Source organism: Abramis brama (assembly GCF_963993115.1).
Source record: "Abramis brama genome assembly, chromosome: 13".
NCBI classification, from domain to species: Eukaryota; Metazoa; Chordata; class Actinopteri; order Cypriniformes; family Leuciscidae; genus Abramis; species Abramis brama.
The window spans coordinates 23,637,305-23,662,958 of NC_139975.1; the positions used below are offsets into that span (position 1 = coordinate 23,637,305).

Consider the following 25,654-nt stretch of genomic DNA (forward strand, 5'->3'; position numbering starts at 1 on the left):
CTTGCTATTGCTAGCCTCTTCGAAAATTGTCTTTATTGTATTATTTTAGTGTCATGTTTGTTACTCTGGTGTATTGTCTGTGTGTATGACCTTGTTCACCGTCTACATATAAGTACTGGACATGTTTTATGGACAGGCCACTTATGCTGAGCTCTGTAAATTACATAACTGGTACGTCGTGTGTTAGCTGGGAAGGATTTGTATGTATTTATGATGTTCATTCTGTTGATCAGGATCATGCAGTATCCATTGATTTTATTAACAGTTCAGGTTAGTATTGTGTATTTACCATGGTAACTGTAGTTATGTTGTTTAATAGCCTTGCATTATTCTTTATATTCATCAGTGTTAGTGATATTCTTAAAAATGTGTGTATGTTAAGTAAAGTGGGACGGTACTTGTGTTTGTCAACCATTTTTTTAGAAATAAATTTGCTTGGTTCTAATTCCTAAAAATTTGGGCTGGGCCTTAATGACCATGCAAGAAGATGACCATTGACAACAACTGTTGTAAAATGTACTGGCACCAATCTGCCATTCTGTAATACCTGAAACATTGCCATCGTATTTTTATTTTATTTTCTGGCAACAATAGCTTTTTTTTTTTAACTGTGAATTGAACAGGAAACTTTTACAGCATAGGCCTACATTTATTTATACATTTGAATTGTGAATTTTGGATATTATTCAGTGGATTACAAAGGGTATATTCGTCTTGAATATGTAGGATGGTTCCCTGAGGTGTTTTAAGTTTGACTCTACATGATACCGAAGGCTGCTACATTAATTCAGTAGGACCACTTTCTCGGAAATAAAGGTCCACTATACTTTAAGAAACTTACAACAATATAAATACAATAATTAATGTAATGTTGTAATGTTAAATAAAAAAAAAGGTGCAGGTGCAATAATAACATAGAAGATAAATTGAACAGATGTCCAGACTGCAATCCCTGTGAGTGCAAGTTAACCACTGGGAACAAAACTAGAGGCCAAGAGTTGTCAGACAATAGGTGGAGCTGAGGATGGTGGAGGGTGATAAAATATCTTGTAACCATGCAAGGAAAGGCAGTTAAGAGAATGAGGACATAAAAACAGCTTTTATGTGTTTGTATTGAGCTGATAGATGTCTTGAACAGCTGTGTCACTTGATTATATTGATAGGAAATTGACCACTAGACATTTGAAATCTTTTAACTTGATATTAGACATTGTGTAATCGAATTCTAATGTCAGTATCTTAGGGTTTACCTGCTAAAAAGACAATTAGACCAGCATTAATTTCCATGCTGGTTTATCCTAGACAATGAGCCGAGCTGTCATTCATCACCACTGCTAACTAAATCTTGTCACCTGGTCTGTTTGTGGTGCCACCGTTGTGGCATGTGTTTCTGTGGCCTTCCTGATAAGTGTGGTAGTCTAATTGCTGTGGTTTGTCAGCAATTGAGAGAAGGTGGGCTAGTTTCACAATTTAGTATGTGTGATATAGCTGTAGTCCTACACTCCTTCACTGACCCACTACACAGGCTAGCATAGTAGGTTTAGAGCAAAGTGCTTGGTAACATAAAGCCTTGCAACAGCAACTCCTAGAATCGTTTTCCATTCTGCATTTGAGGTCAGTATGCAGCTGTGACTCTTTAGTATTAAATGACCATGGACTTGATACACTGTACTCGTCTAGTCAACACTTTGACCGGGACAATGAAGCACATCAACCCGGTCTGTCATAGTTTTCACTCATTTTTTTGTTGTTGCTGGAGCTTTTACATAAGTTCTGAGAAATGCATGCAAATATTTTTTTTTTGTACATGGCCGTAATCTAGACTAATACTTTTTCCTCTCTTTGCAGTTTGCACCCAGTGAACATCCAACATCCACTCACATTCATCACTCAAAGCAATGGGAATAGCATAGTTATTAGAGCCACTCTGCAGAGAGGGCAGGACACTGTTATTTCAGGACCTAGTAAATGACAACTGGGCTTTACACTAGGGGCTCTGGTCTCTGGAAGCTCCATATCCCTCTGTGGTTCTCCCATCAGTCTACAGAGAACCTGAGTGGAACTGGCAGTTTAAACCAGGAAAGAACAATTTTGTGCTGGCCTCCCTTTCAACTTGGACAAAGTGACATGTGGAAATGTGTTTGTAAGGCCTCCATTTTTACTGTGACTATTTCCCTCTCTACTTTGAAAAAGGGATCAAAGACAGGAGTTGGAAGTAAGTGCCCATGCTCCGACACATTGAAGTGTAGTGCTTGTTCAGATGGTGCATGTTCAGATCTGGCCTGCAACATTTCCTGATCTAATTTTTTCCGTCCTTTTCCCTATCATTCCCTGTCGTCACTTTATGCTAAATAAATGTGGCAGAAAGCTAGATAGACAGATGATAGGACATGTGCAGTTCATGGTTGTCATGTTTAAGATCTGGCCCTTCAGACCTGAGCCTGTTCCTAGCATCACTTGCCAATCCAAGTTAAACAAAACCAGTCCAAGAATTTTAAGATTCATCCCATCAGTTACAAATGGTTATTTATAGTCTCTTCGGATTAGTCGAAGCTTGGGACGGGCATGGCAAGGCGGGGAGGGCGTCCCCTCTCAAAGTGATGATACAAAGTGGTGATATAGTTCAAATCCAGCTATAACACATCGTGACAAGCTGAAGCTGCTGTTGATAATCACTTCCTTCACCTCACTGCCACATACAGAATCCACACAAACCCTCAATTGAGAAAGAAAACGGCAGGGAGAGAGAGAAAGAGAGAAAGGCAAAACCATTGCACTGGACCAAAGCAGTAGCAGCACACAGCTTAGTTCACATATTTAGGCAGGTGGCATAAATTAATGAAATCAGTCCTGTGGATCACACCAACAATAATCAAAAGCATATAGCCCATTCAGACCAATGGGGCTCCTTTTATAAGCCACACTTAAAGCCCCAACAGCGAATTGGCACATTTAACATCCTATGGAATCCTGTCAAATTCCTGTTTCCACATATGCCTTGCAACACTAGTGCTATTGTTAAAGCACTACATTTGGTGGTAATCGCTGTCGAAGTTTCCAAAAAAAGTTGCAAAAGCAATGCTATCCCCACACAGTGTCCTGAAGTAGGCCAACTGATCTGGTTCAATCAGCCTCAAGACTCTTGCTTCAGTGGCGCACAATTGCGGTTTTATGGACTGGAGTCCTTCCCTAGTCATTTTAGTCACCACACAGTGTTGCGTTTGCTCAGCTCAGCCCTTTTCTCTCATCTGTTTTCTCTTCCTTTGTACAGTGGAGCTGCTGTAAACATAATATCAGGCTGATATAGCCAGAGCCTCGGTGCCCATGTCAGACTGCGACCCGCTTGCTTGCTAAGGGATTGAGTTCCCACTGCCAGTTCAGCTCTGAACATTGTTTTCTTTGGGCCTATTCCACTTAAGGCATTTCCAGCCTATTCAAAGTAAACAGCAACACAGCTGCTAAACTCTCCTGTCAATGAAAAGGTGGTTGGCATTCGACCTCCTCCTTCCAGGGTTCTCCTAATAATGCACGGCATTTCTAATTTTCTCATGTTGACAAAAGTCTGAGTGAGAAAAGGAGGTCATTGTTCAGCCTTGTTGAGTCTTTGTGTGACTTCACCCTCTCTGAACTGTGAGGCTTTCTTAACCAACCTCTCGCTGCTACCAACAGAAACCCCTCAGCTCTCAGTCCTGTTACCATTCTCTCACGAACAAAAATCACTTTTTCAAGTCGGGTTAATTAAAATGCCTTGCTGGGGATTTCAAATTTAGCTTTTTTCAATGGCTTGTCCTACACACCCCTGTTCTGTTCCCCCAAAACTTTGTTTCTTAGATTTAAATCTGTGAAACCCTCAAAACCCCTTTGTGTTGCATTTGGCATCATTTTGGTTCCCTGAAAAACAAAACAAAAAAAGCCAGTGGGGGGAAACCATGTGACCAGCCAAGCAGGAAAGTGATAGTCTTAGCAAAGCTTTGATAATTAATAACAATTTCTGGTCAGACAGAATTTCAAGAGAGAATAAAAAACAGATCGTCAGGCAATCATAGTGCTGTGAGAGATGGATGCTGGCCAGCAGAAGGTCAGCTCTGTCGACCGCAGTCACATAAAGACCGAAGGCTGCAGTGTCTACAGTCCTAGATGTGATGTCTACAAATAGCTCTCCAATGGCCAATCACTAACGGTTGCTCGTAGCTAAAAAGTATAAGTTCAGTCCAAAATTTCCTAAAGCCTCCCTACAGAGAATCTGATGAATGCTGGTAGGACATCACTATGTAAACAGCTCTTGAGTAGCAGGCTTGAGGAGTTGGAGGTCAGTGCATGTGGCCCGCATATGCTGGACTCAATCAGGACGCTGATCTCAGAGGTTGGTGTTAATTACAGATTATTACTGAACCACAAATGCAGTCCGGGCAGGACCGTTTGGCCGAGGAGAATCTTAATAATGAGTGACGGCTTTGCAGTATGTTTGCAACTGTCTATGAGGTCACAGTTGGAGATGTCAAGGTGAAAATTAGATTTTCTGTTTTTGATGGGTGTTTTTTCGCTGAGATGAGTGAGAACATTAGACTCTTGCTAAGAGCTCTACGCAAGTAGCCTATAATCATCCAATCACAAAAACCTTATTCCCTTGGATGGATATTGCTCTGGCCCCTGAGTGAGTCTCTGGGAACAGTCACGGGATGAGTGTAAAGTTTATCAACTGCACTGAGAGACTTGCATCTGACCACATGAACATTACTTCTCCATCTCCCTGTATGCAGATGAAATTCCGGCCGAAGGAAAAATCGAGGCAGAAGAGCCAACAGCTGGCCGCTCCTCTTAGCTCTTTTGAGTATTCTGGTCCATGATAACTCCCTAGTAAATTGGATCATCAATCTTCCAGTCATACCGATGGAAAAAGTCTTACATTGTAGCGTCAGGGTTAGCACCACATATGGAACTGTTTATAGGCTAATCCTGATAGAGGCACGAGGAGCGGAAGGGCACCAGATAGATCCCACCTCCCACCTAACCAGTCCTCATCCCATTCTCTGAAAAAGATAAACCATATTAACCACTTCCACATTATAAAACCTTACTGATTTTAGAGCTGAGCCAATCTAATTGTGCACTTCCTATACCTTGAAAGAAAAAGCTTGGATGTTGTTGTTGGAGTTTCTCCTTTCACTTTCATTCCCATTGTTCCTGGTTCACACTGAGTGGCATTACGTAGAGCGCACGTAGTTTTGCCTGCCAGCCGTGAGTAATTGAAAAGGAGCGAGTGAGAAATTCTGTAGGAATGTTTGTCTCAGAGCTCGACATCAAATGTTGCAAATTCTGACATCAGAGCCAGGTCAAAGATCAACTCGGTTTAAAAAAAAAAAACCACCTCAGGTTTGGCATAACCAATGATGTCTGCAGGGCTTTAGCAGTTCCCATGGAATGTGAGCTTTTAGAATTACAAACAAATTATTCTACAAGGACTGTGGCAACATCTGGCCATAGTTTTTCTCCATGTGCTTGTTTGCTAAAACTGAAGGACAAAAATTAAAAAGAGTGCATACACCGCTAAAGCTCTTTTATCGTTCTTTGGATTAGCGCACAACAAAGCCGAGCATTTCTGGCTGTCTGAAACTCATGGGGGCCCAAATCCTGACAGCGTGTGTGTCCGGGGGACCCCAGGCTGTTGTTCCTGGCAGGCCCCTGTCACAACTCTCCACCTCCCGATACTCTCCCCTCTCCGCCTCCCGTGGCCCGCCCGCCCCTGTTCATACAAGCTAGGACAATGTGCATGTAATTAGCAGTTCTATGTGGCAGAAGCTGGTGTCTTGCTGCCTCATGGGCACACGCGGGGTTGGCTCTGGAGGCTCACACACTAGAAGCTTAGGCCTCTGGTTGAAATGGTCACTGTTCAGACAGCAGGATGCTACAGAGGGAGGCTGTCTTTCCAATTATCACCCAGCAGCAGTTCACAGAGGTGCCAGACAGCAATGCAAACAGATGCCTGAGAGAAATAAGCAACTTCCCATTTATGTTCCGTTTGCCAGTCACTTGTGGGAAGGAATTAAGATCCATAATATATGGGTTAACAGTTGTTGGCTGGGATACAAACGGGACAAAAGTGGAAATCTATGAGCCATAAAGTCAGTTTTGCTGTGGAATTAAATGTTTGACTGTTTTTTTCAGTTCTGTGTGAGCTAAAGGAAGAAAATTTCCACCCAAGAAGATGAGAAATCCTTCACTACTCTTCTCGGTTACAAAGCTACAGAACAGGATGGCAATGTAAAATGCATACAAACTGACAAAGAAAGGGAATATATGGAGTGAGAGAAAATCTATATGAGATTTCCCCTCACCCAAAGCAAACGGATAGGCTGAGAGATTTACGTAATTGCTGAAAAGTTTGGATTTCTTTTTATGTTCAAGTGTTCCATTTAAAAGCAGTCTCATGTCTCATGGTATGCTAATGGCTTTTTTCCCTCAGACAGGTCTTTGGCTAGCCCTTTCCCTTCCCTGCCAGAAGTGCTGGTCTACACCATCCATGCCAAGATTTTCCATAATCTGGCCACTCACTTTCCATTGGGTGCAATACATAAAATGGAAAGGTCAGTTTAATGTCAACTGTCCGGCCTTAACTCACAAAACTTGTATCATTTTACAAATAAGATCCTTTGTTTTGACATTTATAGTGCATTTTTTATTGCTATGTGTAGTTCAATGAAAACGCAGGTCAATTCAATTTGATGACTAACCTTTTAACTTACTTCAACTTTTTTTTCAGCGCAGCCAAGTTATGATTAAAATACAAGTCACAATCTATTTTCTTACTCACTTCGTCTTATTTGTAATGTCATGCGCTCAGTTTTTAAACGCATTATGGCTTTGTATGTTCAGCCTAAGGGCAGCTGTTATTTTTTTCGAGCTCTCCAAGCACACAAGCATCCTGCCTGTAGTCCAGTTCCTCACTCATGACCGCAGAGAATTAAAAAGAAAATGACATAATACCCTTCTCCTTAATGAAGACATACATTTGAGTACGCAAGACAGAGATGCTTCTGCTGCCGTATAGTCTGATCGTGCTCAAGAGTGCAACATGGCTGTTTGGGGGTCACTGTGTGGGTAAGAGTTTTTTACTTGATGGCCTGACCCTAGAGGAGCTGACAGACAGCTCAACACATGTAGAGTATTGCTCTCCTTATCACGCTCATTCTCCACAGTATTCCACAGGTGGAAGCTCTCTGGACATTCCTCACTCCTGACGTGAACAAGCGAATAGAATAAAGCAGTCTGTAAATCTGGCACATCACCCTTATTGACACAAATCATAGATTTATGGACTAACGGCCATGTGTGTGTGCATTAAAGGAAGTGTAAAGCACATGTTTTGCAGCTTAACTTCACACACGTACCTGCAGCCTTCCAGCAAACGCTTAAAGCTTCACTCAGTTTAATCGGTTAAACGCTGTGCTCAGATCCTTAAAGAGTATTTTTAAAGACTACTTGTTTTACACGTATAAAGAATACTTGTCAACTCATATATATACCAGATTAATTTACCTAATTAATATCCTGAAAGCAAAGTGAGGTGCATTACACTGTAAACAATTATATGATTAATAAGTTATGACAACATATGTTTTTACATTGCTTTAACTCATCAAAATAAGTTAAGCAATTTTCAACTTTTCAAGTTATACAAGATTCAACTCATTAAGTCAGTTTAATGTAATTTAAGTTGAAATGACTTAAACATCTACGTTGATTGTACTTAAAAATTGAAGGCAGCAATTTTTTTTTTTTTTTTTTTTTACACAGTATTACCTGTCTAGACATCTGTTGTCTTTTTTTGACAGGAGGAAATCTTTAGCACTCCTCTTTAATCTATTATTAAAAGTAACTTACCCTGTCAGACAAAAATGTATTTTACTTGAATGTTCTTAATCTGTTTTTTCTTTCTTTTTTTCTTTTTTTGTTGATTGAACAATAAACCATATATTTGAGCCAAATTAAACTTCATAACCATACTAAACTTCTCAATATTGGAAAACCAGTGATTTCTCATAGTGAGGAAGGAATTTAGATTTAGTAAGATGAAGTTTCTCACCAGATGGGGGCACTACGACTGCAAAATGGGCACCAAAAACCATGAAAAAAAGTCATGTAAAATATCTCAAGAGTGACAGAACTCAAATTATCTGTACAAAAAGTATCTGAATCTCTGAATCATTGCATGGTATAGCCTAGTTGAATACAGTGCCATTATAAATAGCATAATAACCATTTCTCAGTTAAAACACTTGTTTATTGGTTATGTAGTTATTCATTCATTATTAATATTATTATTATCATTATTTATATATATTTTTTAAATAATAATGACTTCACTAAGTAATTACTGTCCAGTAACTCACTTTAACCTTTCCTGGTGGTGAATAGCCTACAGGCTTTTCGCAATATAAAATCGAATCTTGTTTTCATGTCTTGTTTTATTAGGATTTCTCGCTTTGTCATTTCAAAATGCAGCTGAAAATAGTGCCTTGTCTTTTTTGAACTGCGGTTACTAATTCATAACTTTGTGTTCTTCCACTCAAAGTTAACGAGCATTTGGTGTGGGCTGAGTTATTTGAAGCAGTCCCAACAACTTCTCGAGTCGAGACCCCAAACCTATCCCTGAATGACATCACGCAGATGAGCCAGTAGGAGTGTGGAGCGCAGAGTTTGGGGGCTGGAAATCAAATAGGTACGAGCTCCGCTGAAGTCCCTCTATCACTATCAATGAAGATTTGCATGCTGGACCTAAAAAAAGCGGAATTGGTGAAGGATGAGAATGAATCACTTTGGACATTCTGAATGATTTTGCGGACTTTTTATGGGCTTTTCCTAGGAAGCGATGTGCTTTTCTAACTTTTGATGCGCATCTGTATGTTTCAGTGGCGCGGAGAGACAGATGCAACTTTTCAATGCGTTTGAATGAGGAACGCTTTTTTCTGTGTATTTCGAGAAGTTTTTAAAGTTGGAACTATAGTTCACCGTTAAGTTTTTCCCTCGTTCCACTTGTTTTTTTCCCCCGCGGGACTTAATTTTCTGTGGACAAGACGCGGATACATTTTTTGTTTTGTTTTGTTTTTCATATAGCCTACGCATTAGTTTGTTTGCGTAGTTTTATTGTTTTTGAATTTTGTTCTATTGTTATTAGACTGCTATCAGCCTCAGAGGATATATATGATGCGGTGGGTGCAGTATTGGGGGACAGTGGCTGTGCTGTGCGGGCTGCTGTGCTCTGCTGTCAATGGATGCCCGCATAAGTGCAGTTGTTCGGGCTCTCATGTGGATTGTCAGGGTCAAGGCTTCAGGACTGTGCCCAGGGGAATCCCGAGGAATGCCGAGAGGCTGTAAGTACGCCTATTATCGCGTTATTTGAACACCGATAATACAATGACAGTGGCGCATGTCGTGTCAACGTCGCGATTATATGTAATGTGAGAGGGAGATGCATCTTTTTTTTACTTGATTTTTTTGACTTGATGACTTGTAGGGTCTATTTTACACTTATTGAATGGTAGGCTACTATTATTAAACACAATGTAGTAGCCTATTAATTAACATGCAAAAATAATAAGTGCAAGTTGTTTTGCAGCTATAAGTAATTATTTCTCACTGGAGACCAGTGACACAACTGCATGCCTTTTACCCCCCCCCCCGACTACAGTTTTAACCAGTGCTTTACAAATATTTTAAGTTGCACATAAAACAAAGATTATAATAGGACATTTCACAAGAAAGTTCTATTTCAGTCCTCCACTTCCAAATTTGTAATTACTTGCCGTTTCTTTGTAATTAATTCTGAAATTTGAAAATTAGAAAATTGTTTCTATATCAAATTTTCTCAGTTGCAAGGATTTTTAAAAGCAACTAAAGATATACAATTAAATAATCAATCAGTAGGCTACATCAGTTTAATAATACATCATTAATAGGCAAACGAGAATGAAACAGCTCTGGTCATGTGACTTTTTAACCAAGCATGAAAAAAGTGTTCACATGAAATCAATATTTTTCCTTGACAACTCTAACACATCAGTATGTTACCAGTTGTATTAAATGGGTTAATACACTGTATTTTGTGTAATATGGGCATTATTGTAAAATGTTACTATAGTTTTTCTTATTAAGATGTCTGAAGTTGATAAAGCCAAATAACATGATACTTTTTATGTTATTTTTGCTCAATTGATCAGGCAGTTGTTATCCTCTTTAAACACTGTTCAGAAGAAGGTCAGTTTAGTTCTTAGAGTCAAATACAGATTTAATACTTGGTGTCATGTTTTTCTGTAGAGGGTGTACATACATTTTAAGTACTGTTTAGTTTAATTTAGCAGTAATTCATGCAGTATATAACTGTCAAATGCATGAGTTCACGGTTCAGTGTTCAGTGCATTAATGTGAGTGTTTGAAGAGTTTGGATTCGAGTAAAATCGCATTTCATTATTTCGATTTAGATTGTTTTAAATGAGTGTTGAGATATTAACTGCTCTTCATATGTGTCCACATCTGAATGTTGAACAGCATTGCATCTGATTCTTTCATCCAGGATAATGAGTTTACACAAACATTAACATGATTAATGGCCATATGGTGTGAGTGTGTGTATGTATCTTGGCTGTATTAGTTGGGGAAGTTGGGGAACCACAAGTCCGTTGAGGGGCGCACTGCAGCTGAAGACTGACTCTCTTATGTGTTTAGATTACTTCTAACCACTGGTGATTTTCACTGAGAAAATATCCTTAATTTCCCTGTTTCCACCTGCGGCACTTCTGTCATGATAAGCCATGACAGTTCTTTAAATATCATAACCATCTGTTATAATATAATATTTCGTTTTTTTGGATTTGATAGGAAAGGCATCCAGTCTGTTCAATAGCCAGAGGTCTGGCTGAACCTTCCAACCTTTAACCTCTAAAGGTCTTTTCAGTGGAATTTTTCATGTGGAGAGAAAAATAAATAAGGGTCATGACCTGCGGTATATTGGATTTGTTTTAAAATTTACCATGTCAGGTTTAAACTGCTTAAACTAGAGACAGATGTAAATCATTCACGGTGTGCAAAGTATTTGTTTAATGACTTTGCATATTCTTATAGTATGATTTTATTAATTGAAAACCAAGCAAATCATCCAAAACTTGCACCAAGCTACGGCATCTGTAACATACATGTAGCAGTTTTAAGGACTGCTCAAAGTCCAGGAGGACACGTCTCCATGTCTCATGGGTACGATTAACGCGCCACCAGGTTTCCCAGAGCACCCTGGAGTGTTGATTAAACTGTAATGACTGCACCTCTGCCCTAAGCAAGGCCTAGTTACCCACAATTCCAGAGTTCATGCACATTTCCCTCTAATAAATTTGCATTTATTTTAAAGGCTTTTCTCTCTTTGACAGCTCATATGATTTTGCGCTCATTAATAGCTCCTGTCGCAACTGTAAAATCCCCTTTCAGTCTCTCTCTCTCACACACACTCTCTATCTCTCTCTCTCTCTCTCTCTCTCTCTCTCTCGCTCTTTCACTCTTTCATCTCTCTCGCTTTAATTTGCACCAGTTACGCACACACTTAGTAGCGTTTAATAGCAAATTCTCTCCTCCGGAGTCTTAGGCCCTCTCGCAGTTAACACTTCAGGAACAATGTGGCACTTTGTGGCTGGCGTAGTGTGTTTGGTCTGCTGGATCAGGAGAGAGAATGGCAGCATTCCCTTCCTCTCATCACACTTTGGGTCTCTTAATGAAGTTTCGGTGTGAAACCGCCAACTCCTGCTTTCCCAACTGGTGGCTCCACCCTAGATCGCTTATCCGTTTATCAGCATTTGCTTATGCTGCATGTCATTTTTTTTTTTTTATTATAGCAGTGAGTCAGTCAGCGGGATATTGTGTGTGTTTGTTGTGTTGGTGTTGGAGCGAGTCAGGAGGTGGGTTTGTGGTCTCCGGTGCCCTGCTGACCTCAGTGGGCATATGAGGAGCATATGTGAAGTCTCTCGCTCAGTGAGCGTTCACACACTGCAGCCTGCCAGACAGCTGCTGGCACTGATTGTGGGCAACGACTCAAGGGAACGATTCGCCACCCAACCTTTATGTTTTCATGTACGGAAAATGTTTAATGTGCCTCATTTCAGGCACTGCATCAAAGCTTAATGCTGTCTTTGGTCTGGGAGCCTGCAGACCCCTTGTCACAAACGTCTCGAAGAGGTCACTCCGAATGCCCCGGACTCAGAAGTCTGTGAATCTTCCAAGCTTGTGTCACGGAAGGCTGGATTTGATAATGTGCACGCCTCCGGGCCATTTCGGGTTTACGAGGGCTCTTGTTTTGCGGGCTTTGTCGCCAAAGCAACACAAGGGCTTCGTTATTCTCATCAGCACATCTTGTTAGTTATAGCTTAGCGCAGCTAGAAGTGACAGTGTTTATCCTAAGCTAACAAATATGAATAAAACCGTGTGTGGTTTTATGATTTTGTTACTGTGATGTAAGTTTCACAGACTCAAACACTGGGTTGCAGCTAGCAACCAGTAAACAAAAGAATCAAACCAGAATTTCGGAATGATTTGATCAGGATTTTACTAGGCTTTTGGTACGCAGAGAGAAAGCGGATGTGACTCTAATGAAGTGTTGGGGAGGAAAAGTAGTTATGCCATTAACTGAATTTTCAGAAGTGTGACAACTTTTGTAGTAAAAAGCTCAGACAAATAGTGATGTGGTGTGACATTTATTTGAGTCCCTACACATTTTACACCCTGTTTGCTCCATGTAGTATTTAGTTAAATGCTGCTGTTCATTTATGAATGTAAAATATGATTTTTCTAACTTCTATGGTTGTATGTATTTAGTTTAAATATATGTTTATTGCTGTTAATTGCTTCCAAATATATGATCTGATATGCAGAGCTTGATATCAGAGCTTGATTAATGTGGATTTCAGCAGTGGCAGCAAAGCCGCCTTAGTACTAAATTGAGTTCTTTTTCGCTGCTTATTGGGCTTAAAAAGTCAAATACACACAAAATAATGTCAAGATGCTGGTTTTGGCAAATATTCTCATAAACACAGTCAGTTATGTTTTAAGTGAACGTAAACAGTTGAGAAAGAAAACGCATGTGTAACAGTGTAATGGATCCGTGCTTCAGGTCTTAAAGTGACAATATATAATTTACCTAATATAGTTACCATACCTAATATACCTGCAGCCAAATTATGAGATAATATTAAAAAATATCTATAGTTTTTCCTCATGGTATCAATGTCGAAATTGTGGCTAGTAACTTTGGTAAACCACTAGCCACAGTGGCTGGTGAGCAAAAAAGTTAATGTCAAGCCCTGATGATATATGTCAAAAAGATATTGTCTTTCACATAGTATAGATACGGGTTTCACGGTATCCTTGGTTACCCCTGGAGTCCAAGATGAGACTTGTGTTATTGATGAGCCTTTTGTAGCCTGGCTGTCATATTGACTTTCACACAGAAGTGTTGAAGATGCCCTTGTCACCTCTCAGCCAAGCGTTACTCTAGTAATTTAAGAACTCATATACTGTGAAAGAACACCGGGCCGTCTGCGCTATTAGCTGTCAGGGTTTGAAAATAAACCATCCAGGGGGCAAACGTTCAAAAGAGGAATATGAAATAATTCATTTTTGTCCGCTCTGCTTAGTGTGAAGTGAGAGTCCTTCAGTGGAGAAGGCATCCAGACATGGCTGTAATGAAAATATTTACTGAATGAAACTCTTCCTGAGATGGAAACTGCCAACACTGTGCATAAACAATGCAGAGAAATTCAAAGGCGCATTGGCTTCTTCATTTTCACTGCCTTCATCCTGAAACTCCAGTGATGAGTTGGCCTTTATCCCCATGGAAAGACAGTTCAACCCCCAAATCCAATATGTCCTAAGACAGATTGTCCAAAGTCAATAAACAATCATAACTAGTCATGCTAGGTAATCAGGAATAAGAGATTCAATTTTTGTGGTTTTGACTGCTAACATGCAGAGATTTGTCTGTAAAAAAAAAAATTGTATATGGAACCCTGTGATGGTTTCAAGGAATATGGAATCGTTAAGAGCTTTTGAGGTGGTAGTAATATGCCAGGAGGTGCACTTTAGGAATTCTGGGACAGGACTGCATGTGTCCAGTGGGGATGTGTGGTAACCACATGGCTGCTGACTGCATGGCTCATGGGAGATGAAAGAGCGGTAATAACACCCCCCCCCCCATTTCACCTCGTACAAGTGCAAACGAACAAGCGTTTCGGGCGAAGAATGTCCAGAGAAACTGGGAAAAGGAAAGTGCTCTGTTATGGGTGAGTGAGGATTAGGTAATGAGACAGCTATCTGTTTGAAATGCACAAAATAATTACACGCTGTTACATGAAAGTTATTAAAATATCCCTATCTGTGTCTATCCTTTAGCATCTGCTTTCTAATTTTCAGTGTCACTTGGATGCCTTAGTGAATTACTTCAGCAAAGGAGAAATGTTAATTAATACAGTCATTTAATAAAGAGATAATAGGTTGCAGAAATTAAAGTGTTCTTCCGTTGACAGTTATGACAGTGAACTTGTTAATTCAAATGCACAGGACAAGCATAATCTCATGTGGTCTTTATCTGTGGTTATCTCAAGGCGTTTAGTCGTAATTAATCAATAGACATGAGAAACATAATTTGTTCTTTTGATTTATCATCTATCTGTTCTGATAATAACTTGTGCATCTTATGAGGAGAATATTAATGTGTTAGTATTGATAAGTGGGACGCTCTAAGACATCTAAGGCGTCCAAACCAGAGGTCCGAAAGGAAAAACTCATTTAAGATTCCAAACAGCGATGAGAAGCAGCGTTCAAGAGGAAATGGAGCATACCTATCAGCTTTTGAGGACTAGACTAGCGTGGCTTTGAGGAAAATAGCAGAAGATTACAACAGGAAACACATTGAGAGGCAGGGTATCATATGGGAACAGAAAAAAAAACAACTTTTGTTTTCATGGACATTTTTCTTGCACGACTTTGAGGTCTTAGGGTACCTTGGTCGCCTGGGGTGTTGTAATTGCAGCCCGACACAGTCAAAATAACCTCCAGCCAAAATCGCAAAGATTCTTCTCTTTGTCCGGTTTCGTTCTGAATAGCACATTTTACCAGAGTGGTTTGCCGGCTTATGACCTGGACGAGTCGGGTTGAGTGGTCTAACGGCATGCGTGGGTGGGGTGGGACCCCCGAGGGGGGCGCATTGTTAGAGCAGAACACCTGCCGTTTGAATGGGCACCTTATCCCCTCAACAAATTAAAACAAACAATAGCCAGTAGGGGGCTGCCATATCTGTGAACTCCACCTTGTCAGTGTGACCGGAGGTTTGATTGAGTATCTAGAGGAAGTAGGACTTAGTTTGCTCCCCAGGCTGTTAACACGTACTGTAAAAATACTGACACGGTGAGGATTGAAGTGAAGGATCGGGAGAGGAGGAAATGTTATTAGTGGGATTACATTGCAAGCAGGTGAGAGGATACGAGATGAGAAAACTACAGAAGGGAGAGCTACTTGGAGATTAGGACGTGAAAACAGAAAGAGAGTGACGTGGAGAGACTGGGAATTTGTGGGAACACTGTATGTTTAGAATTATTGAGAAGTTAAAAAAATCAAGGAAACATGATGCATTAAGATTTTGGAGTTCAACTCAGATACTTTGAATAACGTATTATGTAAGTGTTGAGGTCTATTTGCATATGAAGATATTGTATATTAAAGACTGCATATTTATTTGCAAATGGTTAATGAGTTAAGACTGAGATGAGGTCTCCCTCTGACTCAATGGACTAGTTAGAGCTGTTCACAGCCTTTATGAAGCTTGAACATTTTAGTCCCCATTCCTTTAAATTGCATTAAATCATATTCAGTGCTGTTCAAAAGTTTGGGGTTGGCAAGTTTCTAAAATGTTTTTGAAAGAAGTCTCTTATGCTCACAAAGGCTGCGTTTATTTGACTAAAAATACAGTAAAATCAGTAATATTAGAAAATATTATTCTATTTGAATATAGTTTAAAATGTAAATTAATCCTGTGATGGCAGAGCTGAATTATGGCAGTCATTGCTCCAGTCTTCAGTGTCACATGATCCTTCAGAAATCATTTGAATATGCTAATTTGATACTTAAGAAACATTTCTTATTATTATCAATGTTGAAAACATTTGTGTTGCTTCATATTTTTTGTGGAAATTTTCAGTAAAAAAAAGTTCAACTTAGCCTATTTGAAAAAGAAATCTTTTGCAACAATATAAACATCTTTACTGTGATGTTTGCTCAATTCATTATATGTTTTTGCTGAATAAATAATATTTCTTTAAGAAAAACAATCATACCGAACTTTTGAATGGTAATCTACCTCAAGAATGATGATAATCATCAACCCTGTTAAGTTCTTTACATTACCACACAACAGAACACGATAAAAAACAACAACAGGATAAATAAAGTCAGCAAACAGTAAAGCAATAATCCTATTACAGTAATCACATCATTTATTTATGCTGCAGTGCATGCTGGGAACTCTCAAACTCTTAACATGCATAATTAGCAGTTGTTTAGACAACTCTAGGACAGTTGGGACAATTTTTGTAAGAACATTTTTCTTTAACATTTTTTTTTATTTTTTTAATTCAGATAATATAAATGTCTTTATCTTTATGCTCAAAAGTAAGTGTGAAAGATTCTGTCATGTTTGGTTTTCAAAGCAGATGAAGGCCTTGTTTCTAAACCAAATGTGCTGCCTACCTAGACCACATCCTTTTTCTACACACATTTGATGCCCAAAAATGCTGCCGCCATCTAGAAGGGGATCATGTTTTGGACTCCATGGTCTGTAAATGGCCTGTCCCCTGTAATATGTTTCCTATATGGCTCATATTAGTCTGCTTGATGTGCGTTTTGTGGTTCTGGGGGAATCTTTTGAAATCCAATATGCCTTTAAATCAGATTTATAAATGTTTATGTATATTATGAGAAGCACACTGAGACGGCCTGATGTTAGTGTGTAAGTGTATGCGTGTGTCATCATATGTCACTGTATATTTCTCAACGGTAATCTTTTCAGTGTGGCGGAGCTCCAGTAAACAGCGTCCCACAGAGGAAGTCAGTTTGTATCCATAGGCATGTATACTCATTTCAGTGAATGTATACAATTTTAGACAAGCTTGAAACAACTGATAAAATAACAGTCTGGGAAAAGTATAAGATATTGACTAGAGTGGAAAAATACTTAGTTTGGTAATATATAATTCACTCAGATGCAAGAAGAGACGTTTCCCAAACAAAAATGTTTCCATGCAATCTGTCTCTCTCAAGCAGTTTATTCCCACATTTCATTCGCTTTGCTTACATTCAGAACAAAATATCATTCCTCTGCCATTTTTTTTTAGCCTTTAGTTGTCTTTTGTTTTTTTGCATGGAAAAGAAAAAGCAGATAAACATATTGAAAGAAAATAATTGCATTGTATACAGTTATTGTACAGACACGACAGAACAGAAAAGGGCAGGTGTACACTAACGTGATCCCGAGCCATGTGCGTCGTGTGTGTGTATGGGAACGTTTAGAGTCGAGGCAGAACAATAGCAGCATGCTGAAAGTGAGTTGCCTCCAGCGCAGTGAATGCGAGGCAGAGTGGCGGAGCTGATGTCGGCCTCTCAGACTCAGTAACCCGCAGCATGGCACTAATGCTCGCTGGCAGACGCCAGCTTTGAACGGCGTTGCCCCGCGGGCATCTGGTGCGAGTCGGGGCCGTTGAGGCTCTGCCAGGGAGCCTCTGTATTTAAATTCTCTGTTTACTGACTCTGCTGTGAGCTGAGACTTGAAAAATCATGTTTGAAAGCATAAGTGAAATAAAAAGCTTTTAACTTTTTTTTCATCCCCATCCCCCCCCACCCCCTCCCCCTTTTTTTTCTCTCTCCAGGGATCTGGACAGGAATAACATCACCCGGATCACCAAAGTGGACTTCTCTGGCCTCAAGAACCTACGCGTGCTGTAAGATGTCACTCTGTATCTTTCGCTCTTATGGTTAATCCTTCCTTTAACTCCCAAGTGCCCCACCTCTTCCGTGTTGTCTTTACAGTCAAAGCCATCAAAGATTCCGAGGCTGAAAGCCGTGAGGATTACGGCACAAGTCATAATAAAACAAACTGACATTTAAACTGAGTAAATCCGACACGTTTAACATGACCCTTTGACTGAACCTCGCATGAAGTCATTGCCTTAGATGCAGTCAATCTTCAAACCTGTTCTTGAGTTTGAAGAATATGTAACAATATATTCCATACCAGAAACGTGAACTTTTAAAATAAAAAAATGACGGGACGGCTTGCTAGTAGAGGCGCAGGTCAGTCATGATCTAGCGAGTTGGGTTCCTCTAGAGAAAGTGTTCTTGCAGCTTAATGACTGTAATCATGTATTTCTCTGTGCTGTTTTCTTCCTGAATGAAAGCCTGTAAAAAGAGAGGAATGGAGATAAAAATAAACAAGTGAAAAAAAGAGGAGTAAAATAAACGCCCAAGAGAGCAGTCGTAAGCAGAGGCAGTGGCTGGCGGGCTGCACAGAGGCAGTTTAAGGTGGTTTGTGATTAACCGCCATGCCCCAAGAGCAGCCTCTCCCTGGGACCCGTGAACAGCCTCGGCACCCCCTTATCTCTCTGGAAGACTTGCACCGTATGATAGCGCAGGACAGGCCTCCAATCTCACCTATGCACTCTTCATGCACGACATTCACCCTGTGACATATTATTTTCCCACGTGAAAGTCCTCAGAGAAGTTTAAGCTGCACTATAATTTATTATTTTTCAAGATTATTTAAAAATACTGTACAAATATCATAATTATTCGTTTTTTAGATATCAAAAGGTTTTTGGGGGTTCTCTCCACACGACATTTTACAACCTGAACTAACCTTGCCTTGTAATAATTTCGGCAAATTATCTGATATTTTAAAGTCATTATGAAACACGCAACACTAGTCAAGCACAGGTCGAGTAGTGATGGGTGATTTCGAAACACTGCTTCATGAAGCTACGAAACTTTTGCGAATCTTTTGTTTCGAATCAGTGGTGTCAAATAAGATGATATGCAATGTATATTATAAGAAAATAAAAGTATTTTTTTGTCCTTTGATGCATGTAAACATATTGTAGGAGACCTCCAAAACAAAATTAGGAACCTTTAAAATAGCATAAGAGGGGTTCTTAGACTTTCCCACTCGAAATTCCTCAGAGAAGTGCCAGCTGCACTGCAATTTGTCCTTTGAAATCATTTCTCTTGTTTTTTCCCCACATGAGTCTACATGTTGCTTACACCATTTGACTTTGATTTGATTATGAAGTAAATTGTTCATAATAAATGAACAATAGCTTTGAAATTTAAGATTGACCTTACCTTGGGTCATAGATTGTTTCCATTCTAAAGTCCTCAGGGAAGCGCCATCTGCACTGACCTGAGTCCTGCCTATAAACCAGCACTTGGTTAATGCTTAAGGCAAGAATAACAAAGACTATTCCAGCAATACCATGTGTCTTGCTTCACCCTTTCAATTGAGAGGTCTTCTATTCTCCTTGTCAGCCCCTGTGAAAGCATAGGTGTTTGCCTGTGTCCCATATGTTTCCATGCAAAACTTCAAAACATTTCTATAAAGATGAGAAAGACAAAGAACAGAAACAGGGAGAGATGCTGAAAAATGAAGAAAAAGCTTGTTATTATTCTTCAGCACACACCAAAACCCATCTGGTCAGGATCGAAAGGGATTACGTTTAATGCCAATACATAAACCATGGTAGGGTTGATCCCCTATTTGTAAGAATGAGGCAGATTGTTACTCAGACTTAGATTTATGTTTTATACGCAGACTATATGATATGTTTGTTATCAGCAAAGAATGCAATTATTACGAATAAATCAACTTAGGCCCTGATCGCTTGTGTTTTTGGCCTCACCATGCTGGATCGTGCCTTAAAGCTGTGGTATTCATAAAAAAGGCCTTAGCCAAGTGTCTCATCTTTTCCTGACGGAATGATATGACAAAACATGGACTATGGCTGTAAAAACAGTTGCGTGTCTAAACATTTTCTTTAAAAACATCATTCATAAGCCCAGAAAGCGGAAGTCCACTTTAGAGACACTTTAGGATGTCTTTTGCTTCAGGGGATTGTCTCTCTTTCTGGGGGATTGCTTGTATTATCCGGTGCCGAATATAATTTAGTGGCTGTGTGCATTCTATGCGAGTGTCTGCATGTTAGTTCTAATTCAAAGAGACTCAAATATAAACAAGAAATAGCCATGGAGATGTGCTGTCTTTGTAATGCATCTGGAAAATTTTAAGGGCCCTGAAATATGACAAAGTCTTCAGAGTAGAGGAGAGCTCTGAAAATACCCTCCGGAACGTTGTCACAGGCATGCTGGACACGAATGAGGGTCTGCTGAGGCAACCGCACACTTCATAAAATCAGAGAAAAATCTCCTCTGGTTTTCATGAGAAAAAGGCAGTTTGCTTATCAGTCACTGTTGTGAAGTCTAGTCCTCTTTCAACTGTCATTTCAATCACTCTGGGAGGCTAATCAATGTCAGTTGAAGTTGAATCGCTGGAGTTGATTGAATAATGAAGTTCTTTTTTTTTTTTTCACAGACATCTGGAGAACAATCAAATAAGTGTGATCGAAAGAGGAGCATTTCAGGAACTCCGACAGCTTGAGAGAATGTAAGTATAAAAATAGAGGAAATGATTGAACTCACATGCTGTCATAATACATATTCCACATGTTTCTGTATGTGTGTTTTGGACAAAATAATATGTAGCTGTTTATGAGCAACACATTGACCTTGTCGGTTTTAATCTGAAACATCTTCACAAATGCGAAAGGAACTTTGAGAATTTGGAGGTGACCTCTATAACTTTCCTTTTTTAAGTCCAGTGGGTTTACGTGCTTGTTTGCCCCCCTGACATCTGGAGCGCAGCCATTTGCTCTTTTCTGGTGAGAATCTTAACACTTGCCAGTGAAATTGACCATTGGGTCAGACCAAACATGCTAGCTATTACTGCAGTTGGACAAGGTCAAAGAATGTCTGGACTGTAGCTTGCCTGTGTTAGCATCCTTGAGTTTGTTTATGTGTGAATGTCTCAGTGCGTTTCATTCCTTGTAAATGTTTGCACGGGTCTGACGGTGTTTAATCAAGTCTGTTGGCAGCTGCCGCCACGTGTTAGAGATGAACGTACATCAAAATCAGCAACCATCATGAAGAGAACCGAAGTTTGTCAGTCTGTTTACCACCTCTGAAGAATCTGTCTCTGTGGAGGTTTTGTGGGTCTGGTTTATCTGGGTCTTAAGAACTACATTCCTCAATGTATCACTCGTATTTGGAATTTCACAGCATTTAACTCAATGACCCACTCTCGGCGGCGAGACGGCCAGTGTGTCCACATGCATTCCCTCCATCTGACACTCGAGTGTGACTTTTTGTTGTTGTTGTTGTTGTAACCCAGCAGACATATAAATAGCTTGACCCCACTATGAGAGCAAGTGCTTTAGAAATACTGATACAGAAACAGAAAGAACAGAAAGGATTTCATGCAGCATGTTGTGACTTTGGTGCAAAAAAATAGATACAATTTATAATCCATGGTTTAACAAGGGTCAAGTTTTGAGGTAACCAGTCCCATTGATCCCTGAAACTAAGGTCAATGACAAATAATAGTATCCATGATAAAGAAAACATGTTCCAAGTTCTTAGAAATGTACTCTTTGTATTTCATTATGTTTCATATGGTTAAAAAAAGTAAACTTTTTAAAAAAAAATTATTTAAAAGTACTTTAATAAAATTATTAATTAAAATGTATTTTTAAATAAATCAATAGAATTTTACAGTAGTCACTGTCCCACAGATTTGTGTAGCACAATTGTAAGATACCATACAAGTCAGACAGAATGATGGTTGCTGTGAATTTGTCTGTAGTTGATGCTCACTAAGGCCGTGTGTCCACCAAAGCGTTTTTTCCAGAGGCTAGCATATTTTTCCAATTAACGCCATAGGAGCGCCACGTTTTTTAAAACTCCAGCAGCGTGACGAGGAGCTGAGCGTCTATTTCACACTGATCTCTGAGCGCTGTGCGTTTTTTACCGGTCGCAGAGAGTTGAAGAATGTTCAACTATGGGGAAAACGCAACGCTCATCACTGTCCATTTTTTGCCAGCCGTCCAAACGCAGTGGAGGAGGGGCGGGACAAATACCACACCGACCCACCACCACATCCTGCTTGTACAACGGTAACAGACGAAACAAGAGCCAAAGCAAATACTTTACATCAACAATTTTATATAGAAACAATACATCTGTGAAATGAGATACTAGTAACACTTCTGCGGATCATAGCAAGCAAAGCAGCTCAACTGAAAAAAAACAAACAAAACAAAAAAACGCTACACTGCCGAAGCGCTCTTAAGCGCCCACAGCTAGGCGTTTGCAGCAGAGTGCCTGGCATTTTCAGCTAGCTAAAAACGCTTTGGTGGACACATGGCCTAAGAGAGAGTCAACTCTTCGCTTGTAGAATGAGTCTACTTGAAGACTACAGCAAGGAACCAAGTCATAGAGGTTGTAGATTCTTAAAAAGAAAAAAGAAAAAGTAATGTTTCTCCTCCACATACCTTTGGTTTGCTCCATGACCCTGCATCCTATCATCAAAACCCATACTCCCGTGATAAGGGTCATACCAAATCCCACAGTCCGTCTGGCCAGGCTCATGTGAGTGATAATAGCCTTTAAAGAGCACTACTGGAGATAACCTAGGCCATCTTCAGAGGAAGTACATTTATTTCCCATCAGCCCCTGCACAGATGTGACTCCTGACCCCAGGATGTAGCTATTGGCCTGTCGTGATGTTGCTCATCCTGATAGCAATGCTGACCCGGCTTGTTTCTTCAATCAGAAAGATGGATTGGTCTTTCCATGTGTCGTTTGTGTTTGCCTTGTTGTCTCATCCATCTAGGTATTCAGATGCCTGCATGTCGATATGCAAGTCAAACAACCTTTCCGTCTTTGTTTGGTTTTCGCTCTCTCTTTTTGCCTTGGATAATCTAACTACACAAACACATACCCACTGATCTGTGCTCTGCATAAGGTCATTCTCACAGTGTCTTACGTTACGTTTCTTACCTCCTGACGTTTTGACCACACTAACTCTTGCCCTTCCCCTGTCCTCTCTTCCTCACAGCCGCCTGAACCGGAACCGACTGCAGGTCCTGCCGGAGCTGCTGTTCCAATCCACACCCAAGTTGGGCCGCCTGTAAGTCATCGCTTCCCTTTGATATCTGTGCCTGGAAAAGCTTGCGGTCAAACTTCCCACTGTTTGAATTTTGATCATTGTACTGGAAAGGATCTTGCTTAAATATTTGACTTTCCCAAACACTGTTTAAAGGACGCTGTCAGTGCAGGGATATTCTGTGTTATTCCTTCAGCCCGTCCAGATGTGATTCTTTCAGATGGACCAGGAGTCCCAGCCAAGCTTAATGTGACACAACCTCTCCCCGTGCTCTTTATGGAGAGGAGAAGGTGTGCTGGAGGGAATATTTTTCTTGGATAAACGAAATTCTTATTCTGAATATTTTCCTGCTCTGCTTTGAATCAGGGACATGTTTTGGCTTAGCCGTTGGGGAATACTTCATTTATGAATTTAGAGTCGTCAATGAAACTAGCGCGATCAGGTCAGGCCTGTGCCGGAGCAAAGGTTAAGCTTTACAAGTGTTTATTTGAAGCCGATTGTGACACGGTAGTCACTCTAGAGCACCATTAAGTTCTGCGAGCAGCTTTGTGTTTCTCAAATGTTTCCATGAGGCAGAGAAGATTAGATTGGTTGGCCCTGATGCTGGCATTTGAAGCTTTTTATGTAATAGTTTCCCTGGTTTGAAATATTACAACACACGAGTGTCTTTGCTCGTCATTCACAAGCTACTACATTTGCTGATATACTGTATGACACATGGTTGGTCACAGCAGTCAAGCCTACAAATCTTTTTTACAGCCAACTAATAGAACATGCATTTTATAGCTTGATATTAAAAGGCATTATGAGGACTAGCATTGGAAATTACAGTCTAATTTCCACACCAATTCCTGCAGTTTCATGGAAGAATACTCCAGTGTTAATATTCTGAATGATACCGACAAACTAATAATTATTTTATAATCGATCATGGCTGATAACGATAATAAAATAAAGTTTGTCTACATAAAAATAAAATGATAAGGATAAATATATCTTGTGTCCTTAGTTTCATGAAAACATGAATGCATTTAATATTACAAATATTAATTTGAAATTATCTGTATTTTTATCCACTGAGGAACTGTCAGTGGACTTAGGACATATTCTTCTTCTTTCCAACAGCAAATCTAAAGTACAGCATATTTGCTCCCTCTTGTTTTAACATTTGCTAAATGTAAACTGGAGTATGCCTAATGAAAGTTGTTTAGGGCGGGAGTGGTTTATGGCAGGGCTTGTAACCTTGCCTTGTCAGGGTTCGTTACGCTAGTTGATGTTAGTGCGATATGAGCGGCCTCACCCGTAACCTTTCCATTAAAAAACCTCAAGCCCGGCCAGCTGGGGAAAGCAAGCCGACCGTGGCGCACGCAGGAAGGGTTAGGCGGAGCGAGGCTGGGGCCGACCGTGGCCAGCAGGACTGGGAACACTGACAGGGGTCAGGGAAAGGTAAGGAGCAAGTTTTAACGCTGAGTAAGACTGAGGACGGAGTGGAATGAAATGGGAGCAGAGGGCGTGGCGGATGAATAAGGAAGGGAAAAGAGAGGATGGTAGCCATTGGCCGACGAAGACGGAGAAAGACCGGTCTGTGGGTCGTTGGGGAAAAGCCATGCAGAGACGTGTGCGGTAATGACTGCCGGAGGCCCTTTGTGGTCAGCACTCTCTGCAGCCTGGAAAGATTGTGGTTACAGTTACAGATTTCACTGTGTGGACTCAGAAATGTACCTCATACTCAATGCAAGCGTACTTATACACTCTTTATCCGGGGGTTTGGTCAGGTTTCTAGATGTTCTTCCACCCTTGCCCTGTTCTTAGAAGGCTAGATCTTTCTGTCTAGCCGTTGAAACCGAATAATGAAAAGCGAATGACGAATTAGAAGGCAGTCCCGAACATGCCTGCTCCTATTTATTAACGGTGCAGCTAAATGGGCCCCTATATTAACTTCAGTTCCTGTTCTGAGACAGGCCTCTGCGCTGGTAATGTAGGATATTTCGGTCAGTGATACCCATGAGACTCAGTCACTCCCTGCCATTACCCATAGCTCAGGTTGCATGTGATTGGTGCATTAAGAGGAATAGGAAAGCAGAATGCATCATCTTGTCTTATGTCCCCTTCCCCTCAGCCAATTTTAAACTTTCCCTCTTTAATCTTCCGGTTACAATTATCCCGGCAGAGGCGAGCAGTTAGCCAGCATGAAATGACCACCAAACAGCGGCGATGGCCTTTCATAACTACATAGATTGATTGAATCTCGAGCCTGATTGAAGTGTCGAGGTTGGATTTTACCCTCCCTACATTTTGCGTCACGAAGTACGTCTTTTGTTTTTCTCCTTTCCCTGACAGGTTTATGTTCCTTTTGAGCGTTTG

The 25,654-nt window shown here is 40.3% G+C and overlaps 1 protein-coding gene across 1 annotated transcript in view; it reads left to right on the forward strand.

Moving 5' to 3' along the window:
• The first annotated feature begins 8,677 nt into the window (after positions 1-8,677).
• The window catches only part of LOC311094588 (uncharacterized protein), a 98,459-nt gene continuing 81,482 nt past the window's right edge, over positions 8,678-25,654 (forward strand). Inside the window, exons 1-4 of the mRNA XM_084132644.1 lie at positions 8,678-9,371; positions 17,952-18,023; positions 20,663-20,734; positions 23,243-23,314. Coding sequence (XP_083988770.1) covers positions 9,202-9,371; positions 17,952-18,023; positions 20,663-20,734; positions 23,243-23,314 — 386 coding nt within the window. The 5' untranslated portion in view covers positions 8,678-9,201. The remainder of the gene's footprint in view (positions 9,372-17,951; positions 18,024-20,662; positions 20,735-23,242; positions 23,315-25,654) is intronic.